Genomic DNA, 23,095 nt, shown 5'->3' on the forward strand with positions numbered 1-23,095 from the left:
CACAGCACAGCACAGTCATGGTGTTAGATCACAGCACAGCACAGCAACCCTAACTAGGGCAATGGGGTTCCCGGGGAAATTTTTGTTCTTTGGGGTCTGTTGTCTGATGGCTGGAGAGGGACCCAAGTGTCTTTGAGGATATTTCCTTCCCTGCCATGGTGGCTCCAGGTACGTGTGTGTGTTTATGGGTTTGTTTGTTTGTTTGTTTTTACACCTAAAATTTTTTAACATAAAGAGTTTTTCAAGCCATCTCAATTCAACTTTTTTCGTTTGTTTTTTGGTTTGTTCAAGTTAAGGAGGATCCCTCTATGTAGCCCTGCCTGTCCTTGAACTTTTACTTTGTAGAACAGACTGGCCCTCCAACTCATAGAGATCCACTTGCCTCTGCATCGTTAGTGGTGGGACTAGAGGTGAACGCCACCATGACTGACTCGTTTGTTTTTTGTTATCTTTTTTTAAAAAAAGTTTTAATCTCCCCCAATTGTGTAAACAAACAAATAAATAACAGACTAATAGAACAGTGAGATGTGACCTTAGCCACACCTATTGCTTTGTATGCCTGGTCTCCCCCACCCCAGCAATAATGGTTGATAATGGAGTTATCTTTCTTTGTCATCCACATCAGTTGCTCTCTGTATTGTTATTAGTTTTACCTGTGTAAATTGTTTTTCATGTATTATTTTCCTTATGACCTGTGTTCCTATAAGAAGAGTGCCTTGGAGTAAGTGTGGCTGTCTGATCACCTGGTCTCCATCCTGTCTCTGGGTCTGAGACCAGGAACATTAGTAACTCGCCCTGGTGCTGTGACAGAATACCCAACAAGAAGTGTCTTTCGGGAGGAAGGACTTAGTTGGCTCATAGTTTGAACACGGGAGGGGCATGGTGGAAGGAGTGAGGCATAATGCTTGCCCTCAGGAAGCAGAGAGAGATGAAGGCTGCCCTTTTTCCTCTTCACTCTGTCAGGACTCAGCCCACAGCATGGTGCTGGCCACATTCAAGGTGGCTCTTCTATCCTTACCTTCACAGGAATGCCATAGGTGTATCTCCTGCGTGACTCAAAATCCAGTCACAAGGTTAGCATCACATAAGGTCTCCCTGTGGAGCTTAGATTGGCCCAAAACCCACTGCAGAGTCCAGACTGGCCTTGAACTCTTGGCATCCTCCTGCCTCTGTCTCCTGTATACTGGGACGTGCCCTACTCACTTGAGTTCTTAGTCTTTCGTTGCCTTGGCCACTGTTGTTTCTGACACTGTGGAGACTGTCACACCACACTCTACCACATAAGTTCTCTCGTGGCTTATTTGTGGACTTTCTACACTAACTTTTATGTAGGTATGGTGCTTATATAGATGCTTATATATAGGTAAACTGCCCTCCATCCCCGCATGTGCTCCGGCCCCGCCCCCACCCCCATGCTGCTTTCCTTTGGACTGATTTCTTCTGAGAGCACAGTTAGGATAGAGGATGATCTGATGTTCCCTAGTCAACGCCCTGTCCTGATGGGGGACTGTTGAGTTTCTGCTTCCTGGCATCAGCCTCTGCACCTGCTTCCACTTCCTAGTTCTCTAGTCCTTTGATCCTCTGAAACAATGCATACACGAAGCCCTGCTTCCTTAAACACTGGCCTGACACTTAAAAGATGAGGGGCAACATTTCCTGGAGTGGTCTACAGAGAGGGCGGTATTCCAGGCAGTGATCAGCAGAGACAGGAGCCTGGAAGCGTTACATTGCATCATATAAACATACCTACAAAATTGTGAATTTTTGTGTGTGCAATATTTGTATATCTCTCTCTTAGAAAAAATGTGCAGTCATGTTATTACACAGACTTTCCCCTCAGGCCTTCTCAGTTCTTCAGGATTTTCCTGTGGCTCTAGCAATTTAATAAGTCTAACTGTTCATAAGTATCCCACTTGACTTGTCTGCAGTCCCACAGTCTCGGTACATTAAGAGGGAATGCAGTGTCTTTTCCTCACAAAGCCCGTTCTCTTTCTCTTGTCTCAGTAACCCTTCCAGTTACTCAAGCGTGAATCTGACTGGGGCCTTTAGTGTTCTTCCTGTGGATTTCTTAATATCTCCTGGGAGGCCTGTGTCCAGCTTCTCCATGACCTGTCCATCTCTGGACTGTTTCTCCTTCTGTCATCTAGGCTGAGCCATTGTGCCGGGACTGACCAGCAACCTCCTGTATCTGCTGGTTTCCTCCCTCCAGCTCCTTTAATCGCTGTTCCAGATGGCTGCCAGATTTGTACTTAGTGTTTGTTTCTTTCCCCAAGCCACTCTTTGCCACCTATAGAGGACAGAAACTAAATTGTTCAGGGTGACTGTCGACTTTTCCCACATTGTCCTAACCGTCTTCCGCGGTGCCAGTTTTCTCAGTCTGCCTTGTAAGAGTCTTGGCTTGCACTGCCTTTGTAGGAATTCTTTATCCCTCCTGTGGCCCTAACTGCCTCTCAGAGAAGAACAACATCAAAGACCATCTGGGGCTGTTATGTCTCAGAGCTTTAGACAGGATGCAGTGGCTCTTGGTGGCTGGTCTCTGCTGGGCGTTCTGGCCAGAGCACTCTCCATTCTCATTACACCTGTTTACCTTTCTCGGCCGCATCCTGCAGCTTTGCGAGGTGCTTGGCTTGTTTAGTTTGTGCCTGCTGTTTTCACACCTAGAACTTGTGCTTCTCGAAGGTGCTTACTACCTTGTGTATACATTCAAATACTTAAAAATTTATTTGAACTTGCAGACCCACATGTCTAGCGAAGACAGAAGAGGTACAGTTTTAATTAATTCAACTATCTAATTTTTTTTAGGTACTCAGAAGTTAATACTTTAATAAGATTTCTGTTTAGCATTTGTTACATTGTCCTTGGCAAGCATGAGATGCTAATGATTATTTAATGTTTTCTTTTTGATGACTTAATTCATATTTGTGAGACTTTGTAATCCTTGTCCTCAGAAAACTGCCTAAGACATGTTGGACTTGGTCTGATTAAATATGTGTCCTGGTCCAATGGCTCACCTCTGCCAGCCACAGTGCAGAGTGTGGCTCCTGATTTGTGTATTTTAGCTTTGAAGGTTTTGTTGTTTTTCATTCTATAATTATTTACCTCTTAAAAACATAAAGTGCAAGGCCACATGCAGTGGCGCACGCCTTAAATTCCAAGCATTTGGGAGGCAGAGGCAGAGGCAGAGGCAGAGGCAGAGGCAGAGGCAGAGGAGGCAGAGGAGGCAGAGGAGGCAGAGGCAGAGGCAGAGGCAGAGAGGCAGAGGCAGAGGCAGAGGCAGCAGAGGCAGAGGCAGGTGGATTTCTGAGTTCAAGGCCAGCCTGGTCTACAAAGCAAGTCCAGGACAGCCAGGGCTTGTTACACAGAGAAACCCTGTATAAAAACAAAACAAAACAAAAAAACAAAACAATAACAACAACAAAACTCCCTGAAGTGCAGATGCTGTAGTATCTTGCCAGGCTATGACCTAACTTTTGACTGAAAAATTATGTTGTATTTAAGAATTCATTAATATGTGGTTATAACTTATTACTGTTATAACATAAACCTGTTAACAATTGAGTCTGACTTTTTTTGTTCATCCTTAATAAAATACTTGTAAAATTAAGTCTATTTTGTAGTGGGCACTTTAAAAGCACAATGATGTTTCCATCTATGCATACTTTGTGTATGTCAACTGTAGCTGTCACAAACATGTGTCATACTCATAATTCCTTCCAGCTTTTTGGAATACATGGTCTAAAGTCACCTCATAGTGCAGTAGCTATTCTGTTGCTGTAAAGTCATTTTTATTATCTTTGCTTGTTTTTTGTCATCTGAGACTGGATTAATTATTGGAAGACTTGCCTGGAAGAAAGTGGAAGAGGGTGGTCTGGGAAGGCCAGGAGCAAGCTAAAGTTGCCGGAGTCTAGGCAAACAAGGCCAGGAGTCTGAGGTAGCAAGAGTGGCAAGCCATGGATCCATCCAGTCTGAGGCAACCTCATGAGGTCAGATGAAGTCATACCAGTGGCCTCCAGTCAGGGGCCATCTCACTGGCTTCCCACTTCTCAGAGTGCATTAGAGCCTCAAGGAAAGCCAGAGAGCAGTGACAGAGATGGTCTGGTCACTTGGATTGTCTTGGCAAGCTTTCCTCTTGTTTTAGAATTAGTAACTGCTGCATTCAAAGCAGAGTGGTCCCTAGAGGGCTTTCTACAGCAATTGCCAAGGATTCAGGCCTTATGAACACAGCTGTTCATTACAGTCCCCTCAGCTGTCCCAGGGGAGCTGGCCACAGAGCTTCAGCAACACTCCTAATCTGCCAGCCACCCCCATCTTCTTTAAGAGATTTGTGTGTCTTTATTTTATGTGTATGGGTGTTTTGGCTGTGTGTTTTATGCATGTGCACCATGTGCTTGCCTGGTGCCGTGGAGGCCAGAAGAGGGTGTTAGATCCCCTGGAACTGGAGTGACAGACCGTTGTGAGCTGTTATGTGGGCGCTGAGAACTGGAAGGGTCAGTGCTCTTAACCACTTACTCATCTCTCTGGCTCTTCGTAGCATCATGTTGCTGGTTATTTGGGCTAACCAACTAAAAGGTCTGTCTCATATACAGCCAAAAAGAGTGTCCTTTCCAAATGCCACAGTCCCCAGTGGCCTGGCACATCTGGAGCAGGGAACATATCTGGAGCCAGCAGGCTTTCCTATCTTTGTTTTTTTTCAATAGTGAGTTTTATAGAATATTGTCAGAAGTCGGTCTGAAAAGATGAAGAGAAGTGTCTAGCATGCCATTTTTTTCTTCTTTTTTGAAATGTATGCTATTTTATTATTTCATGTGGAGGAGAGTATTTTGCCTGATGGTATTTATGTACACCACGTGTGGGCTGAGTGCCTGAGGAAGGACTTCAGACTCGAATTATAGATCGTTGTGAGTCACCACGTGGGTACTTCGAATTGAAACTATGTCTTCTGCAAGAGCAGCCAGTGCTCTTAACCACTGAGCCATGTCTTCAGCCCTAGTGTCATTTCTGAATGAAGGCTACCATGTGATCAGGAAGGTCCCCTGAAGTCTTGTAATCCAGGCCATAAATTACTGAGGAGTATTTGGGTTATTGTAACAATGTTGACCATACTTAAAAGTACAAAACTTAATGTTTATTATCACATTTTAAAGTGATAAACCCATATAAAGTTAACAACAGTTATTTTTTATGAAAAAATTTTAATACCAAAAGAGCTGAAAGTAAATACTTTTTTTTTTTTTTGTAACCCCTTCGATATCTTAGCAAAAGAGTTGGAGTCTCATATTTGCTTCTGTATTCTATTTGTTGTGAAGTTACTTGAAAGAAATTTGGCTTTATGCAGATGTTTGAGAATTTGGGGGCTCCGCGGTGTAGAGCATGTGTTGCTCTTCAGGTTTGATTTCCAGCATCCATCCGTTTGCTCACAACTATCTTAACTGTAGTTCCAAGAAATCTGATGCCCTCTTCTGACCTCCATGGGCACCAGGAATCCACATGGCGCGTATACAAATGTGCAAGCAAAACATTCAAACCCCTAGGATTAAACATACAAAGAACATTTTAAAGGGATATTTTAATCACATTTCAGATAAGTTGGGAGTATTCTTCCTTGGCATTTTACCCAAACTTAGCAAATGGTATTTTCTTAAAGATTAACTGTAACTTGGAGTCTAAACAACATTAACAAGTTTTTTTTAACTTGTGTGTTTATGAGAGATTAACTGGGAACAGCAAAGGCTGATGATATGGCTGTGAGCTGTTGAAGTTGTGAACTGTGTGGTGTGTGCATTTTACAGGGGAGGGTCATTCACAGAATTGATTTCAGGAGGTGCCCTAAGTAAATGCTGTTAAACTATGTGGACTTTGTAGGAAATTGTCCAGGTGAGATGACTTAATTTGGGAGATAAGATGAGTTGTCTGAAGAATAAAGATCTCTTATTTAAATTACCATGTTGTTTTTGGCTTATGGTTGTATCTGAGTGAGAAATACAGACTTTGTTTTGACTTTCCTGTTTCTTAATTCTGTATTCATTTTTATTCTAGACTTACTCTGGACTCTTCTGTGTGGTGATAAATCCTTACAAGAACCTTCCAATTTACTCTGAGAATATTATTGAAATGTATAGAGGGAAGAAACGCCATGAGATGCCACCACACATCTATGCCATATCAGAGTCTGCTTACAGATGCATGCTTCAAGGTAAACAAATATGAGAATAAGAAATGCTTGGAATTTATTAGGTCCTGTTTTTTAATGTCTTAGTCTGACCTACAAAATGGTTTAATATTCCTTTTAAAACTTAAAAAGTGTGCCAGGCATGGTGATACTTAAAAGGAAGAGAGAGGCAGGTGCATCTCTGAGTTCGAGACCAGCCTGGTCCACTTAGCAAGTTCCTTGTTAGGGTTACACAGTGAAAGCTTGTCTTAATCAATTAATCAGTCAATCAGTCAGTAAATAAAATGTTTATTGTTGAAAAGTTACTAACTTATGATTAAAATGGATGATGAGGCTGGTTTTTTTTTTGTTGTTTTGTTTGTTTTTCGAGACAGGGTTTCTCTGTATAGCCCCTGGCTGACCTGGAACTCACTCTGTAGACCAGGCTGGCCTCGAACTCAGAAATCCCCCCCTGCCTCTGCCTCCTGAGTGCTGGGATTAAAGGTGTGCGCCACCACGCCCGGCTGATGAGGTTGTTTTTTATGGGAACTAAAGTACAATTGCTGCTTCATAGCAATATTTCATGGACTTTTTACTATTTGGAAGCATCAAGTTTTCAGTACATGTTCGATTCTACCATAAGCTAGCACACATAACACTCCATGGTATGCGGCTTTAAAACCAATAGGAAAGGGCTGGATGGGGACGGGGTGTAGCAGTAGAGCATTAGTTTAGCATGGTGAAGCCCAGGGTTCAATCCATATCCAGCGCTGCAAAGTAATATGGAATGAAATCTAACTGAGCCTGTAGTGCAGGCCTATGATTCCAGCTGTATAGGAAGAACATAAGACCAAGACCTGCCTGGAGACAGAATAAGTTCAAGGCCAGCCTGGGTAAATTACTGAGACACTGTTGGGGATATGGCTAAGGGGTAGGCAGGCTTCCTGCTTCGCATGTACAGGCCCTAGGTTCAGTCTGTAGTACTTCTAAATAAATATGAAACCAATAAGAGTAAAGGAAAGATGGACACATCACATTATAGAATCTTACTTCTAGTTTAAATGCAAATAAAGAGATGAGAAAAGTTTTAAAATGTTTTGATTGGTTGACATTAAAAGCTTTTACGTTTGGATCAAAATGAGTTATAGATTTGTTGAGTCCTTCATTTGAACCCTGACTTTGAACGATGATTTATGGAAGCCTTTTTTTTTTTTAAAGTCTGACCATGTAGAGTGTCTTGTGAGATGAGAATTCAAAGAATACCCCTTTAACTGAGTCTGGGATCCCTTGTTTCAGCTGACACTGTTGCCTCTCTATGGCTGGATTACTATAGAAAAGGAAAGTTCCCAGGAGAACTGTTGAATAGGCTGGGGATAGGTTCTCCTATACATGATTCTAATTTCTTTTAAAAGGAGAAAATATTGCAGTCTTTTGAGCATAATGTGCATACCAGGAAAGAGTGTAGAACCTGTTGTTATTTAATATATCGAGATCAGTTTAAAGCAATATGAATATAAATGCACTATTAGTTTGGACTTAGCAGCAGACAGAAGCACAGTGGAGAGTTCGTCAGACAGTTGAGGCTCACACCATCCCATAACCCCCTGTGTGACCCTTGCTAGGTAGTACTGGAGCTGCTGACAGATGTGTGAGTTGCCTGGGCTGCTCGGGTGTGTACCAGAGGGGTGTGTCCTAATTAGCATGCCTACCCATATATGTGAGGATGCAGGCTGTGTGCCTGCAAAGTTGGTGGGTGATATGAGTCTGGTAGAAGTACATCTGAGAAAAGAAGTTGAAATTTTAAATCTTCCCAGGCAGAAAGGAGAGTTGACTCTACTACACCAGCTTACAAAAATAGATGTTATGTCTTGTGAATTGTTTCCAAGTCAGCTTGACAAATATAGAAGAGGAAGATATGAGGAATATGTGGTCTGAGAGCATATGATATTGTTATCATTACTAATGCTAGAAAGGACAGCTCATTGAAAGTTGCTATTGGCCGTAATAATTTGTGTTTTAAATTATAATATGTATTTGTATTTATTCCTATTATACTGAGGCACAAAGAAATTAAATAACTTGACCAAGAACATGTAGGTTGTTAAAAGTGTGATAGAATTAAAACCTGACATATTTTCTGTGTTTTGGTTTTGAAATCAGGTCTCTTTGTAGCCCAGGGTGACCTGAAACTCACAGTCTTCCTGCTCCATCCCCTGGATGCCTATCATGGGCTTGAGCTTCCACATGTGGTGGCTGGCTACTAGAAACATTCTTACCCACACCACGTGGGATGCTTATATAGTGCAGGACACAGGAGAGAGGGCCAGTAACACTCACACCAGCCTATCAGGTTAGGCCCATATACCATGTGGACAGAGAGCCTCAGAGGGGACCATGTGGATAATTCAGAACATAGAATACCTCTCAACTTTTATGTCATAATCAGTCCCCCATTTAGTCTGTCTAGATCTTTTAAAATTCTGGATTTTTTCATCAGTTAAATATCCTAGTTTTATGTCTTGTATAACTATTCTGGGCACATGTTTTGCAACATCAGATTTACTGACAGAAATGGTAAAAGGTTTTGTTTTGGGAGGCAGAGGCAGGAGGATTTCTGAGTTCAAGGCCAGCCTGGTCTACAGAGCAAGTTCCAGGACAGCCAGAACTACACAGAGAAACCCTGTCTCGAAAAACAAAAACAAAAACAAAAAAAGAAATGTAAGGGCCAGAGAGGTGGCTTAGTGGTTAAGAATGCTGACTGCTCTTTCAAAGAAACCAAGTCCAAATCCCAGCACCCACATGATGCCCTCTCCATGGGCACTGCATGCACATGGTGCCCCACATACACACAGGCAAAACATTTATCTATACACATAAAATAAAAATAAATAAATTTAAAAAACAACAACAAAAACAAACCTTGTTTTTTTTTTTTCCTTAGGTTTGGAGTCTAATGGATACCATGTTAGTAAAATGCAGAGTGTACGTAGCACATACTAGTTGCTCAATAAATATTTGTTGAATGAATGGGCAGAAGCAGAGCTCTTGGTTGTGAATTCAATTGCAAAAAAGTCACGTTTAGTAGAAGCTTGGGACAGCAATATTGGCACAGCCAGAGATTAAAGCAGTTGATCTGAAGACTAGATGCAAATAAGAAAGATGCAAGGGAACTTGTGAGCAAGAGGTGGAGACATGGAGTCTTTTTTAGGTTCTATGATAGAAATGATAATTTGGAGAAATATACCTACCTGAGCTAAAGAAAAGACTTAGATCTGCCAGACAGGATATTGAACAGGGAGGTGTTATATACCTCATCTTACATAGTGTGACAGACAGGCCAAGGTCAGAGGATCTTCATGGACAGGAATCTTTATTATCAGACCTCTCATTTGTAGTGCTGAGACTCAGAAACCAAAGGCCAAAGCACCGAGGACTCTCTGTGTATATAATCCTCTGAGGTCAGTTGGCCCGCCTTCTGTACAGGCTCTCTGTCATCTGGCTCCCCTTCCTTTGTTCCTGACGCCGTCTCCTTTGGCCAGCACTGCTGCAGAGCTCCTGATCCAGCTGCACAGCGGCCTCAGAGGCTCCTTTTTGGTGTACATAAAGATTTAAGTGCATGCTGCTTTCTTGGAGTCTTAGAATGAAACCCAAATGTCTCGTTCTGCTGGGTAGCTTAGTTGTATTTGAATCTGTGTTGGCTGTCCCCTCTCCTTCCTTCCCTGGCAGGCTAATGGAGCCCAGATTGTCCTTGCACTCAGTGTAGCCAGGGATGGCTTTGAACTCCTTATCTTTCTGCTTCCCTTTTCATTTTGCTTCAGGTAACTCCCAGTCTCTGATGAGCCAGCTTACCCAGATGTTCTGCTCAGTGTGTCTTGATTTTTCTTCCAGGATTTAATTGGTTCCTGGACATTTTCCTTGAAAATGTCATCTGAGCCCACTCATTGAAGGTACCCTACAATTGAAATCCTGTGTTCTAGAAGATGGGAGTTGTGTCCTTAACTTGTCTTGTATCTCTACTAAACTTTTTCTTCTGTACCCTGGGAAAGCTGTGTCCTTCCCCCTCCCCTCAAAGCTCTCTTCTTGGTTCCCCTCATTCTTCAAGCTTTGTTGTGACCCTATGATAGGAGACACAGAGTTTTACATGACCTCCTCCCCCAATGAAAAGGCTTCATCTAACTTGTGCCACCAATTTCTGAGGTGACATTGCAGATGTTTTCATCTTATTGAATCACCAGGTTTTTCATTCTATTCTATTACATTGTCCTTCTAGGAAGACTAAAATCTATGCTTGCTTCCTGTGGGTCCCTGTGTAGCTGTCCCTCAGTGTGGCTCATGTTCTCTCCTTCCAGCATCGGTCTTCTCATACCCGCCTTTGTTACACCTGTTTACCAGAATTCTCCTGCTGAATGAATTGGGCTGTCTGTACCTCTTGGCATTCTCACTTGGGCTGCTGGCTCTCTGGGAGTCATGTTCATACAAGTGAACAGACTGACCTTGCTGGAAATTCATGACTGAAGTGACTCTGCCCTTAGGACAACGTGCCAGCTCTACCTGGAGAGAGATGATTGACAGTCTCTGTCATGACAGTTTGGGGGCCCTGTGTGCTTCAGACCTCTGGCTCCTTACATGACCTTCAGTTTCCCGTATACCAAGTGATTTCTCATTTCTGAGAAAATAGAAGTCACCAGTGAGCTGATTGTCCCCACTAGATGTACAAGCCATCTCCTGTTGTGTCTGTTGCGATCCAAGGCTAGTCCTGCCACCCCTTCATCTCTCCTGAGTCACTACGCGCTGCCTTGCTTTCGACAGCTTCCCAACAGCTGTAAATTGTGCTCATCCTTTCTCTTTGCTTAAAGTATTTATTATCACGTTTCCTCCTCCTTTTCACTCTCAGATCTTTGAACATTGTCAGTGGTTAGGCAGGCAGGTCACTGTGGTCCATGGTAGAAACTTGAAGATGTTCTGTTTTCTCAAGGACCTTAAGAATAGGCTCTGTTTGAGAGCAAGAAGGAAGGGGAACGAGTGCATGGAGAAATAGTGGGCATAGGTCCAGAGAGAGAGGTGACAGCTCTGTCTACACCGTTATCATTGCTTCAGATAGTTAAACTGATACCGTTGGGGAATACAGAAAGAATGGGAGCCGTGGTTATAGAGGGAAACGCCACATTCTTCTCAGACTTTAGCATTAAGATGGGATTTAACAGTTAGCAAGTGGGAATAAAAAACTAAGTGTGAAAGGCAGCTGCCTGTCAAGCGAGAAGCACAGTTTGGAACTTGGAGCAAATTCTGAAGCAGGCCACCAATAAAAACCTCAGTTCCTAAAAGAAGAAATGACAGGCCACATCCTCTGACCACAGTGTAGTGAGCAAAGTACTACCGCTCAGAAGGGTTCCAGTGCCTCGGCTGTTGTGAGAGTGTGCATACTGAGTTCTTGTTATCTCAGTGTTAATCGCTTATCTGTATGGGCTTTGGTTGCAGAAGTGACATCAGGAAGTATACTGTAGATTCTTGACCACAACAAAATATCATGCATATCTATCTATCTGTCTATCTATCTATCTATCTATCTATCTATCTATCTATCTATCTATCTATCTAAGAGATGGACTGGAGAGATGACTCAGCAGTTGAGAGCACTGGCTGCTCTTCCAGAGGACCTGTGTTCAATTCCCAACACCCACATGACAGCTCACAAACTATAACTATAACTATAACTATAACTATAACTATAACTATAACTACAGTTCCAGAGATCTAATACTCACACATATACACACACGTATACACATACAGACAAAACACCAAGGTACATAAAAGAAAAATAAAATAATTTTTTGATGGAAGAGTTGAGGCAAAAGTCACTTTTAGAAACACAGTTCTAGTTTCATTAGTCAATAAAAATTTATAAGAGTTAGGCATTTTACCTCACAAGGGAGACAGAAGATATTTTATGACCATTTGTGGGCCTGGGCACTATCAAGTGAGCTGTTCTGTGTTTCATTTACAATAAAAAGCTTTCTTCAAAAAGCATAGCAGTAAAGTGAACCTAAGCCAGAGGGAACCATATAAAAAGGCTCCTGCGCTGGAACAAAGTGCATCCTGTTGTTGAACTCTAAGGAAAACTATGAGCAGACTCTGAGTGCACACGGTAAAATAGAGGCTCAGCCAGGGTGCCCAGAAGGTCCACCAGGAATGATAAAGGCTGTGGCCCCATTACAAAGATCCACTTGACCCGTCATGCCTAGCCAGAGGAATGCCCTGGAGCAGGGTACTGAAGGGACTGGGACGTGAAAAGCCATCTTCATGTCTAAATCACAAGGCCTGGACAGTTTTAGAGACAAACTATTACATTCAAGGCCTTGCTGACTCCTGTTCTGAGTGAATTTAGACCACTGCTTGGTACAGACTAACCTCGGGAGCTCTAGGAATTCCATTTGAGTATCTAGGTTGGTTGTATTTTGAGTGATAGACTGTAGTGCAATCAATTTAAGCTTATCCCCAACTAGCTTACTAATAAATGAGACTCAGACTATGATTATTTTATTTAGCTTTGACAATTCTTGAGGGGTAATCCCTAAGTTACCTTTCTAACTACTGGCCTGGCTACCCCCCCCCCCCCAGCTCAGGAGGAGAAAGCATTCTGGGGGAGACGGGGAGGAGGAGCAGAGCCTGAAACGAGGGGAGGGCGCATGGATGCACAATACCTGAGCACAGGTAGCCAGCCCCAGGGCAGAGTGTAGATTAAAATAAATGCTTATCTTTAGTTATGACCTAGTCAGAGTAGAACCTAGCTAACTATATGACCAAGGTATTTGTAAGTATAGTCTGAGTCTTATTTCTGCCTGGGAGGCAGAATCTGAACCTAACTTCAACTGTAGACATCATATTTGCTGTGAATGGAGGATAGCCCCAGTTGCTTCCTGACAAATCCTAGAAACCCCCGAGGGTGGGTGCTCTTCTGGGTAGATGTCATACTGAAGAGTTCTACTGAGTGCTCTGTCCTGTGAGAGTCCTGAGCACCTTAAGAAAGAACTGCTGTACTTCAAAACGGCACTTGAAACTTTCAAAATAAACGGAGAAACCAAATGCCAATTTCCTTTCTCAGGAGAATTAAAGACAAGAGGTTTAATAAGTCTGAAAACACGTGACACTAAGTACACCAGCCATATTTGTACCTCTAACACTTATATATAGGGAAGAGACAGCCTAGCAGCAAATATATGCCATTATAAGAAGGACACCCCAAATGACCAAATAATAAACGTTTGAGAATGAGCAGAACCTTAACCTAAAGCACAACCTAAAAGGAAACACCCATTTCAAGTACAGTTTAAAGCAAAAAATAAGAAAAAAAGAGGGGTAGGGGAGATAGCTCAATGGATAAGAGCACTGACAGCTCTTCCAGAGGTCCTGAGTCAATTCCCAGCAACCACATGGTGGCTCACAACCATCTGTAATGGGATCAGATGCCCTCTTCTGGTGTATAGGTACATGTGCAGAAAACATACCTATTTTTCTTATTACTCAATCTGGAAAACTTTGTTATTTGTAAATAACACATCCTTTATTAGAGAAATGATTTGCAGGTTTTCTTCTGATCTGATCTATTTTGAGTTATTGGTTTATCTTTTTTCTTTTCTTTCTCTTTTTTGCATGTGTTTCTTGGTTGGTTTAGCACTACTGATGGAGACTATTTCTCTACTGCCTTTGATCTTTGTTGAAAATCACTGAAGGTCTCACTTAAGATGTCCTTTGATCTAAATGTCTAACTTATCATTATCATTTTGGCTTGCCTAACAGTAGCCATGCAATAGACTTTGACATCAGATAACATCTGATTTCATCTCCCATTGTTGCTCTTAAAAAGCCCAGCATTGACCCTATAGGTCAGGTAATGCAGAACTGACAGTGCGCGTCCTCTGGCCCATGAGCATGGTTGTCTTTCCATGACACAGATGTCCTCTGATCTGTTGAGTTGTTTTTTGTAGTCATAGTGCTCATGATTCATTGGACTAACATGTAAGCATAACAAATACCTTAGTAAAGTGAAACATTGGGTGTATTTTGTATTTTTAAATGGAACTTCTTTATTAATATATGGAAATAGGATTTCAAGTTAATATACATTGACAATTGAAATTTTAGTGTGTACATGTGTATATGTAACTGTGAATGCACCTGTGAAAGTCAGAGGCCAGCTTGTGTGAGCTGATTCTGTCGTCCACCTTATTTGGGTTGCAGGGATCAAACCAGGTCATCAGGCTAGCAGGCAGGCAGTTCTGCCCTCTGAGCCACCACATTAGCCCTCTACTGACCTTTTAAAAAGTTTTTTTAAAACTGCTTTACTCTGGGTAGGTATGTAATTTGTTTTTGAAGATTCTCTGGGGTTTTAGACTAGACAATCATCTTTCCTCAAATAGAAACACTATTCTTTCTGTGCCTTTAACTTTTATTCCTTTTTGCTTTTCCGTGTTAAAATGAGGACCACTATCCTTTCTTGCCTTCTTCACCATCTTAGATGTACAACACTCACAAAGATGATCGGGGCTGTAGTGTCAGGTACATACCCTTTACAGACTGAGTCCTCTGTGTTCTGCTTTGTTAAGCAGTTCTTTTTTCTTTTTCTTTTTTTTTTTTTTCCTCTTTAACATCGCAAATGGATTTTTTTTTCCAAATATTTTTTCTACCTCTATTCGGTGATGACGTGATTTTTCTTAATGTTTTAACAAGTGCATTAGATTGAGGATAAGCACTACTTACCTGCTACACGACTTGTTATGCAGATTACTGGGTACTATTTGCTCTTGCTTTGTTAAGATTTTTTTGTGTGTTTATTGATGAGATACATGTTTTCTGTTACATTTTCTTCCAGGTTTAGCATCTGGCTGAAGTAAGCCTTGTCTCTTAGAGTAGACTGGGAACTGTTTCTCCCTCTTTATTTTCTGAAGACCATAGAAAGTTGGTTTTGTATCAATTTTAAATGTTTCCTAAAATTTGCTTTTTTATAGGAAGGATTTTAATTTCACACTCACTGTTTTGATAGTTATAGTAGGGCTCTTTGGGTTATGGTTTGCTTTTTTTTTTTTTCTTTTTAAAGTAAGCCCCCCACCCCCAATCTCTATTTTCCACCGTGATACTTTCTGTTCTTTATTGTTTCCTCTCTTGGGGTTTCATTTGCTCTCTCCTAGGCTTTTATAATGGGGGCTGCGATTGTTGATTTGAACATTCCCACTGCTGGGCGTGTGGCTTATGTCAGCTATACTGAGTGTCTCCTCCTGTGGTTTTTGGAAGGCACTTTGGAAAACACTGGGCTGGCTGTGCTAGCACACGTGTCTCCTCGTTAGATGGCTGGTTGGATTTTTTTTAACTGAGTTTCTTTTCACTATAAATGTCACTGTCTAGATACATTTATGGGTTTTCGGAGTTGGAGCGTCCTTGTGCACAGTCATGGTGCCTCTCTTGGCAGTTTAGGAAAGGAGGAGTCAGTGAAACTGAACCCAGAGGTCAGGATTGAGAGGACGGTGTCATAGACTTGGAAGGGTCTTGGAGATCTCAGGCCTGTTCCTCTAGGTACTATTAGAGAGACTGAGAGAAACTCAAAAGCAGTACAAGGTCAGAGAGACAGCAGTGCATGAGTCTGGGTAGAAGAGCCTTCGTTGTTATTGCTGCTGGAGGATGAATGTCCGTATGGGGAGGGGAGAGGTCTCCATGAGCATCGTGGAGGTCTTCACTTCAGACAGTGGTGGGTGTTACAGATCCAGGGAGAGCGCTTTTATGGATGCATTAGGAGACTGCTTATTTTGTGTGTGTGTATAGTTTGGTGTAGGTTTTGGTTTTTTGGGTTTTTTTTGGTTTTGATTTTTTTTTTCTGTCTTTCCTTACATTTCTCTTCTTTTTTTCTTTTCTTTTTTGTACTGGCTGTTGAATTCTTGAGCTTAGGGCACTCATATATGCTTGGCAAACACAGTTCCACTGAGTGACACCCCTAGCCTAGTGTTTTAGTTTCCTTAATGTTAAAAAATAAATACCCCTTCTCAAGAAAGTTGTTTTTAAAACTTGGTATCATGGTGTTGTGTAGAATTCGATCAGAGAGTTCAAGGGTCTGAAGGCTCACATATGAGAGTAAGCAGGCAGATCTCTGAGTTGGAGGCTAATCTGCTCTACATAGAGAGTTCCAGAAAGCCAGGGATAACCTAAAGACCTGTCTCAAAACAAAACAAAACAAAATATAACAACAAAGCAGTAGATGAGGCTTGGTAAACTGTGTTTCTGTTCTGTCTTACAAGCGGTTTTTAATTCCTTTGTCATAAATTTCCCCATTTTTACATCACCCCATCTTTCTTCTTCTAGACTTTTAGAATATTAGAGATAAGTAGAAGTAGAAGAGAAATACACTCTTCCTGAAAATCATGAATTCATGGGTGAAGAGCCACAAGGAGCAGTGGTCACTGCAGGTGGTTGGTGCAAACAGCCTGGAACAAAGATTACACTACAGTTCCAGCGTCACCAGTACCAACATGGTGTCCGGTGCCAGATTTCTTCCAGTGGACTTAAAAACCCCAATAGCCTGCCACGGCTGACAATGCAAGCAAAGCTCTGGGGGAGCAAATGGCAGTGCTGCTTGTCTAGGCCAGTATATGCCTGCGGGAAGAAGTGGTGGGGACCCTAGGGAAGGTTTCTAGTGCACATAGAACTCCAGTAAGCCAGCAGGGCCTCAGAGGTGGAGCCTGCGTTGTTGTGGGACTGCTGGGACAGACATCGAATCTCTAATGTCAGTGTTGTGTGTGGCAGCCAGGGTAAAAGCTAACAGGATCGTTAGGTAACAGTAAGAATTAACTATTGAGCCAGGCATGCTGGTACACACCTGTACTTCTGGTACTCACCAGGTGGCTACAAGAGAGTCACAAGTCCAGGACCAGCTTACGGGCTGAGTCTAGCGTTAAAACAACAGCAACAAACACTGAGTACTGAGCGTGAGGTGGAGAGTGTCCCCCAGTACAGTAGTGCAGGATAGGAGAAATCACTTTAAAGTTCATAGCGTAGTCAGTGACCATGGTTGACAGTTGTAGGTTATAGAATAACTGATAGACAAGATTGTGAATGCTTTCCAAGAGAAGCAGCGATAGCCAAGCTGATGGACTGATGGATATACCTGGCGCCCTGGTCATATCATGATATGTTATACGTACTGAAATATCACATTGCATCTCATATATAAGTACAATTTGTAAGAATTTTTTTAAAACCTATTTTAAAAATAGTCTTGAAGCTGGGTGTAGTTGTGAAGCCTTTAATCTCAGCACTTGGGAGGCAGAGGCAGGTTGATCTGAGTTCGAGGCCAGCCTGGCCTACAGATTGAGTTTCAGGACAGCAGAACTACACAGAGAAACCCTGTCTCAAAAGCCCTCCCTCCCGCCCCCATGCAGAAAAAGTCTTGATCCAGGTGGGCAAGTGACACACACCTTTAATCCTAGCTCTTGGGAGGCAGAGGCAGGTGGATCTTTGTGAATTCAAGGCCATTCTAGTCTACATAGCAAGTCCCAGGAGCCAAGGCTACATTGAAAGATTCTGTTTTAAAGAAGAAAGAAAGAAAGATTTGAGTGGGGGCCAGCACAGTAGCAGGGTTTTTTGTGTGTAACTTAGTTTAATATAGAATATATGAACAGATGTGTTTAGTTTTGGGGGGGTACCTGGTGGCATCTACCAGAAAAACAGTGAGCACAGATTGGAGGCAATAAAGTAGCTGCCTGTACCAGGGCCTATGACCCACAGTGCCTCTTAAAGCGTAGCAGACTTGTTCAGTTCTGTTAAAAAAAAAAAAAAAAAACCTAACAGCCGGAATGTAGTTCAGTGGGTAAGTACTTGCCCGACATACATGAAGTCCTGGGTTCAGGCCCCAGGACCACATGTACATACACACACTGTGCGATAGGATAAGAATACTTGCAAGTAATTAGAAATCTTATCCTATTAACTATGTAGATGTGGATTTGGGTTTTTTCTTTTTGTTTGAAAAGTCTGAATGCTTAAATCATTAAATCACTTTGAAATATTAAAAATTGAATAATCATGTAAACATAGTAGAGTGTTACTGTATGCTTTGTTGTGTTTGGATTCTGTCAGTCAGCTTTTTGTCAGTGTTACAAATACCTAAGAAAAATGGTTTAAAGGAGAGGTGGCTCATTTTGACTTGAGGCAGTGGGTAGGCCTCACATTAACTGTCCTGACGAGTTGAGGGTATTCATGATATCACCTAGGAAGCAGTGTTTCCAGTCTGGGTCCTGTTGCCCGCAGAGCATGGGGCACAGCAGTGGAAGCTGATTACCTTGACCTGAGTGAGGACGGTGATCAGGTTCAAGCAGGTTCACCTTTGACTTCAGAGGAGGATTGCTACTAATTTATAATCTGTCACTGCAGCTGCACTGTATAACACATTGTAAACTTGGGCAAATGGTCACTTTTGTGTTTGTTTTCTTTTGTTTTGTAGATCGTGAGGACCAGTCGATTCTGTGCACGTAAGTAAACGTTGGCTGTTCAAAATTGTTTGATTCCTTTGGAAAGCAGAGAACTGCCTTTGTGTTTGGAGGGGGAGGGAGTTGAGCAAGAGTGTGATTTATATGTCATAGTTATGTCAAGGCTAGGGATATTCAAGGTACTCACATCTGATGTTACTGTTTTGCTATCAGACAAGACTTCTCATATCTCATACGTTAAATTTGAAAATTTTACCTTTTTAGTTTATATGTCTAAGTACAGAATGGTGGAGAGTTCAGCACTATCTTATTTTTACTCAATAAGTATTTACGGATCATCTCATGCCTGTGCATTGTGTGGCACTGGATAGAACAGTATCCAGGGGCACGATGTGATCCGCTGTGCACAGTAGAAAGATGGCTTTGGCTGCACGTGGACCCTGGGCTGGAGAAGATCAGTTAGGAGGCCGTGGTGATGGAAGCCAGGAGATGGTTATGAACCTACAGAGGAGCAGTTGAGTGTTAGGGGTATTCAGTCTAAGAGCCAGGTTTACTGGGGCTTGGTGGTTTATGTGCCCAAGAAAATAAAGATTTATTGGTAGAATTAGGCTGTCTCCCTACATGGTGGGAAGGGAGCAGACTGGAGTAGCAGATACCAAACCTGCTTTACACCACATGTAGATAGGGTGTGTCTGTCTGTGCTCATCCTTTAACTTGTAGAAATGCACTCGGGAGAGGCCTGTGCTGGAAATAGAGAATGGAGGAACCACAGTGTGGATGTTGTAGGTGTGTGCTGTAGCTGTGTGTGGACACCCCAGGATAACCAGCACTCAGGAGCAATGAGAGGAAGAGCTGTGAAGAGCTGCAGAGTTCACAACTACCCAAGGGATGGTGGCATTGCCAAGGGACAGGGAGTGTTCTGGGTGTCTGTGGCCTCCTGACACTGAGAGAGAGAGATGAATAGAAGCCACAGAAGATGGAGGATGCTAAAAGGACTGAGTGGCGGGGTGGCAAGGGCCTGGAAGCCATACTGGAGTTGAGAAATTAGGGTAAACAAACAGAAAACTAAGACCTACTGTTTCTCAGATCAAGAATGTGAACAGAGCAATGGCTGACTAATAGACGCCAGCAGAGGGTTTTGATCTCATTGGTGCCTTTAATGTGGCCAAGAGGAGATGCAGGTGAGGGAGACACTGAAACTCCGGCTCAGCATCTAATACCTGTTTGGCAGTTTCTCCAGCCCAGGAAGAGAGAATCATAATCGAAAAAAATGCCTCCATAAGATTGGCCTGTAGCACAAGCTGAGAAAATAGGAAAAAAGATATAGTGTCTGGGTGTGGACATTGGCAAGGGGTTTTCAATAGTAGCCTTCACCCTAAGTCCTATGACCATGAGTAGAAATTTGCTAAGAGAAAACCAAGGGGGACCTTTCCCTTCAGAAAAACTGCCCCAGAAAGAAAGGGGGCAGACCTGTCCTCTTTCTTCCGTAGACATGGTAGGATTTGACCCTGGTTCATCTCCCATCACCATAGAGCCGTACTAAGAATAAACAGCCAAATGGCTTAGGAACACACATATGGTCATCAGTCTATTAGAAGAAGAGCTTCCCAGCAGACCACTGCCCTTTAACTTTCAGCTTATCCTTTCTAAAATCATCCATAATAATAACATTTTTTGGTTCAATTGAAAACAAGTCCAGCTACTGAGTATCCAGAAGTTGGTTTATTGAAATCTTCACCTGAATTACTGAAGAGGCTGAGCCTGTCCCCAAAATTGTTCTAAAGATAAATGAACTTCTACTGAGAAGTGAGTGAGATAAAATAAAGTCCGCCAGAAAAAAAAAATCCTCTCATCTCTCTCTCTTTCAAACAATTGTATCTGATTTTACCCTTTAAATTGACCATTCTCCATCCTTTTTGGAAATGATATTTCACTCTTATTTTAAAGTTCATTCCTCAATATTAAATGACGTTCATCATTTTTTCATGAAAAAAAATGGCCTGTAGGCACATCTGTGGGGTATTAATTAATTAATTAATTACTGATGTGGGAGGGCCCAGCTCACTGTGGGTGTCACTCGGTCCTGGGCTATATAAGAAAGTAGGCTGAGCAGACCTTGAGTAAGCACTGTTTCTTTGTGGACCCTGTTTCAGTCCCTGCCTCCAGATTCTTGCTTGAGTTCCTGCCTAGACTCCCCTCCGGGATGGAGTGTTACGTAGAAGTAGCCAAGCTGAATTTGGTCAGTGTTTTATCACAGCAGTAGACCCTAAGATGGAGATGGATAGCTGCAGGAACTGGCTGAAAGGGTTCTTTTTGTCTTTTGGTTTTTTTCCTTTTAAAAACTTATTTATTTATTATGTACATTAGTGTTTTGCCTGCATTTATGTCTGTGTGGGGGTGTCAGATCTCCTGGAGCTGGAGTTACAGCTAACTGTGAGCTGCCATGTGGATATGGGGAATTGAACCTGGGTTCTCTGGAAGAGCAGCCAGTGTTCTTAACTGCTGAGCCATCTCTCCAGCCCCATGAAAGGTCGGTCATGCCTTAACTGTAATGGTCCAGTGGAGGAGGTTAGGGCTTCAGCTGGGAAGCTTGGAGCATTACCTCAGCTTTCTATGCTGATAGACAATTGAGTCTCCACTTCTGTCTATAAAGGTCCAGGCTTTCTTCAGCCAGGGCACTCCTGGGAGAGGCTCAAGGGTACCTGCATAGGTACAGAGTTTTGCCTAAATTTAGGCAGTGTTTATTTTGGTGGTTGCCAATTACTTAGCTGTATGGTGTAAAGTAATTTTCACTTATTTAGTAAGCTCTGATTCCCTTCATTTTGTGTTTTTTAAGTCCAAGTGTTAACAAATGGGCACATTTCTCCCTAAATGTTTTGCTATTAGAGAGTACTATTTAAGCTCCAATGTTTTCATACTTTCATTTGGAGCAAAATCCATATAATGATGTCCACACATCCTAAATGTAGTTTTTGCTAAGTCTTTTGTATAAGCTAAACCTGTCTCACGATGCAGAAGACAGTTCCATCACGCAGAAAGGTCCTCCCCTTCTTAGAAGTGGCTTTTTGTCATCCTGGCCTTTTGTTTGGTTTTAGATGTTATAGTTGTAATATTTAACAGCTTTTATATTCATAATATAAAGTAACATTGTGACCCAAAAACATGGAACTGTGAAACATTGCACCCCAGGCTTAACAGACTGTGTTCCTCGGTGCTTTTGAAAATTCAAGCGAAGTATTCCGAGAGTGTGTTCCCCGCTGCCTTACAGTGGCCCAGAGACAAGCTAAAGGCTTCTGCTTTATGAGGAAGTAATTTGGTGCTTATTATTTAGTAGTTATTTTATACTAAGTAGCTGTTTAGACAGTACCACAAATCAAAACTTAAAGCAGCATGGGTTTGGTTTATGTAAGCGAGCATGTCCATAAGGCTCCAGAGATGGCCCAGCAGTTAGGAGCTCTGGCTGCTCTTCTAGACGACCTGGGTTGGATTCTAAGCATCCACATAGTACCTGATTTGCAGCCCTCTTCTGGATTCTGAGGACATGCATGCATGCATGTGGTGCACAGGCATATGTGCAGACAAAGCACCCATACATATCCAATGCAAACAAGTACACACAACCCGTACATAGTTTATAGACTGTCTTTAAGCCTTTCTCTGTAGTCATTTAGTTTCTAGTTTGCCCTTCCTGTGAAGGCTGAACTTTTAGCTCATACCCTGAGCTCTCTGCCCATGTTTCTAACTGGGTGAACTCCGAAGACTGAGCTGGTATCGTGAGCCTGCCACCCACACTTGTAGACCAGACCCACTGCTGGTCACTGTGAGCACATGCCAGGTATCTTTGAAGAGAGCCAGGTGTTTGATGCTCAGATTTCACTGCTGAACTGGAAGGAAAGTGTCGCTCTCCGTTGACTCCCCATGCATTGGTATTAAGGCAGGTAAAGCAGTCACCCTTAATCCCATCTATAGAGAACACTGACACTTTGTGACTCTGATTTTAGACAAGCCGATAACCCCAAATTTCTTTTCCCTCTTAAGTATATTTTAGTATAGTGTAATAATGGTCTCCTGTTAAGATGTGACATTTATGGTTTGTTTGGTTTTTACTTTGATGTTTTGCCTACATGTATGTCTGTGTGTGGGTGCCATCCTCTGAAACTAGAATTACAGTGAGCTGCCATATGGGTGCTGGGAATTGAACCAGGGTTCTGGAAAGCAGCCAGAATTGCTGAGCCATCTCTCCAACCTCTTGTTTTGGTTCTTGTATATCAGTAACCTACCAAATACAAATAAATATCCAGAGTGAGTCCTGTGTTGAGGGCACTTTGAAGAGGGTAGAATGGATTAAATCTGAGCTGAGGGTGTGGCTCCTGTGGTCAAGTGCTTGCTCCGCATGCACAGTGCTCAGGTTTTGATGGTATAAACTAGGCATGGTGGGCACACCTGTAACATGAGCATTGTAGTCCCAGGTTGA

At 42.4% G+C, this 23,095-nt stretch overlaps 1 protein-coding gene across 1 annotated transcript in view; it reads left to right on the forward strand.

Moving 5' to 3' along the window:
• The window catches only part of Myh10 (myosin heavy chain 10), a 128,598-nt gene that overhangs the window by 25,545 nt on the left and 79,958 nt on the right, over positions 1–23,095 (forward strand). The window contains exons 3-4 of the mRNA XM_029483540.1: positions 6,037–6,193; positions 18,636–18,663. Of these exons, the coding sequence (XP_029339400.1) occupies positions 6,037–6,193; positions 18,636–18,663 (185 nt within the window). The remainder of the gene's footprint in view (positions 1–6,036; positions 6,194–18,635; positions 18,664–23,095) is intronic.

Source organism: Mus caroli, chromosome 11 (genome assembly GCF_900094665.2).
Source record: "Mus caroli chromosome 11, CAROLI_EIJ_v1.1, whole genome shotgun sequence".
In the NCBI taxonomy this organism is placed as follows: domain Eukaryota; kingdom Metazoa; phylum Chordata; class Mammalia; order Rodentia; family Muridae; genus Mus; species Mus caroli.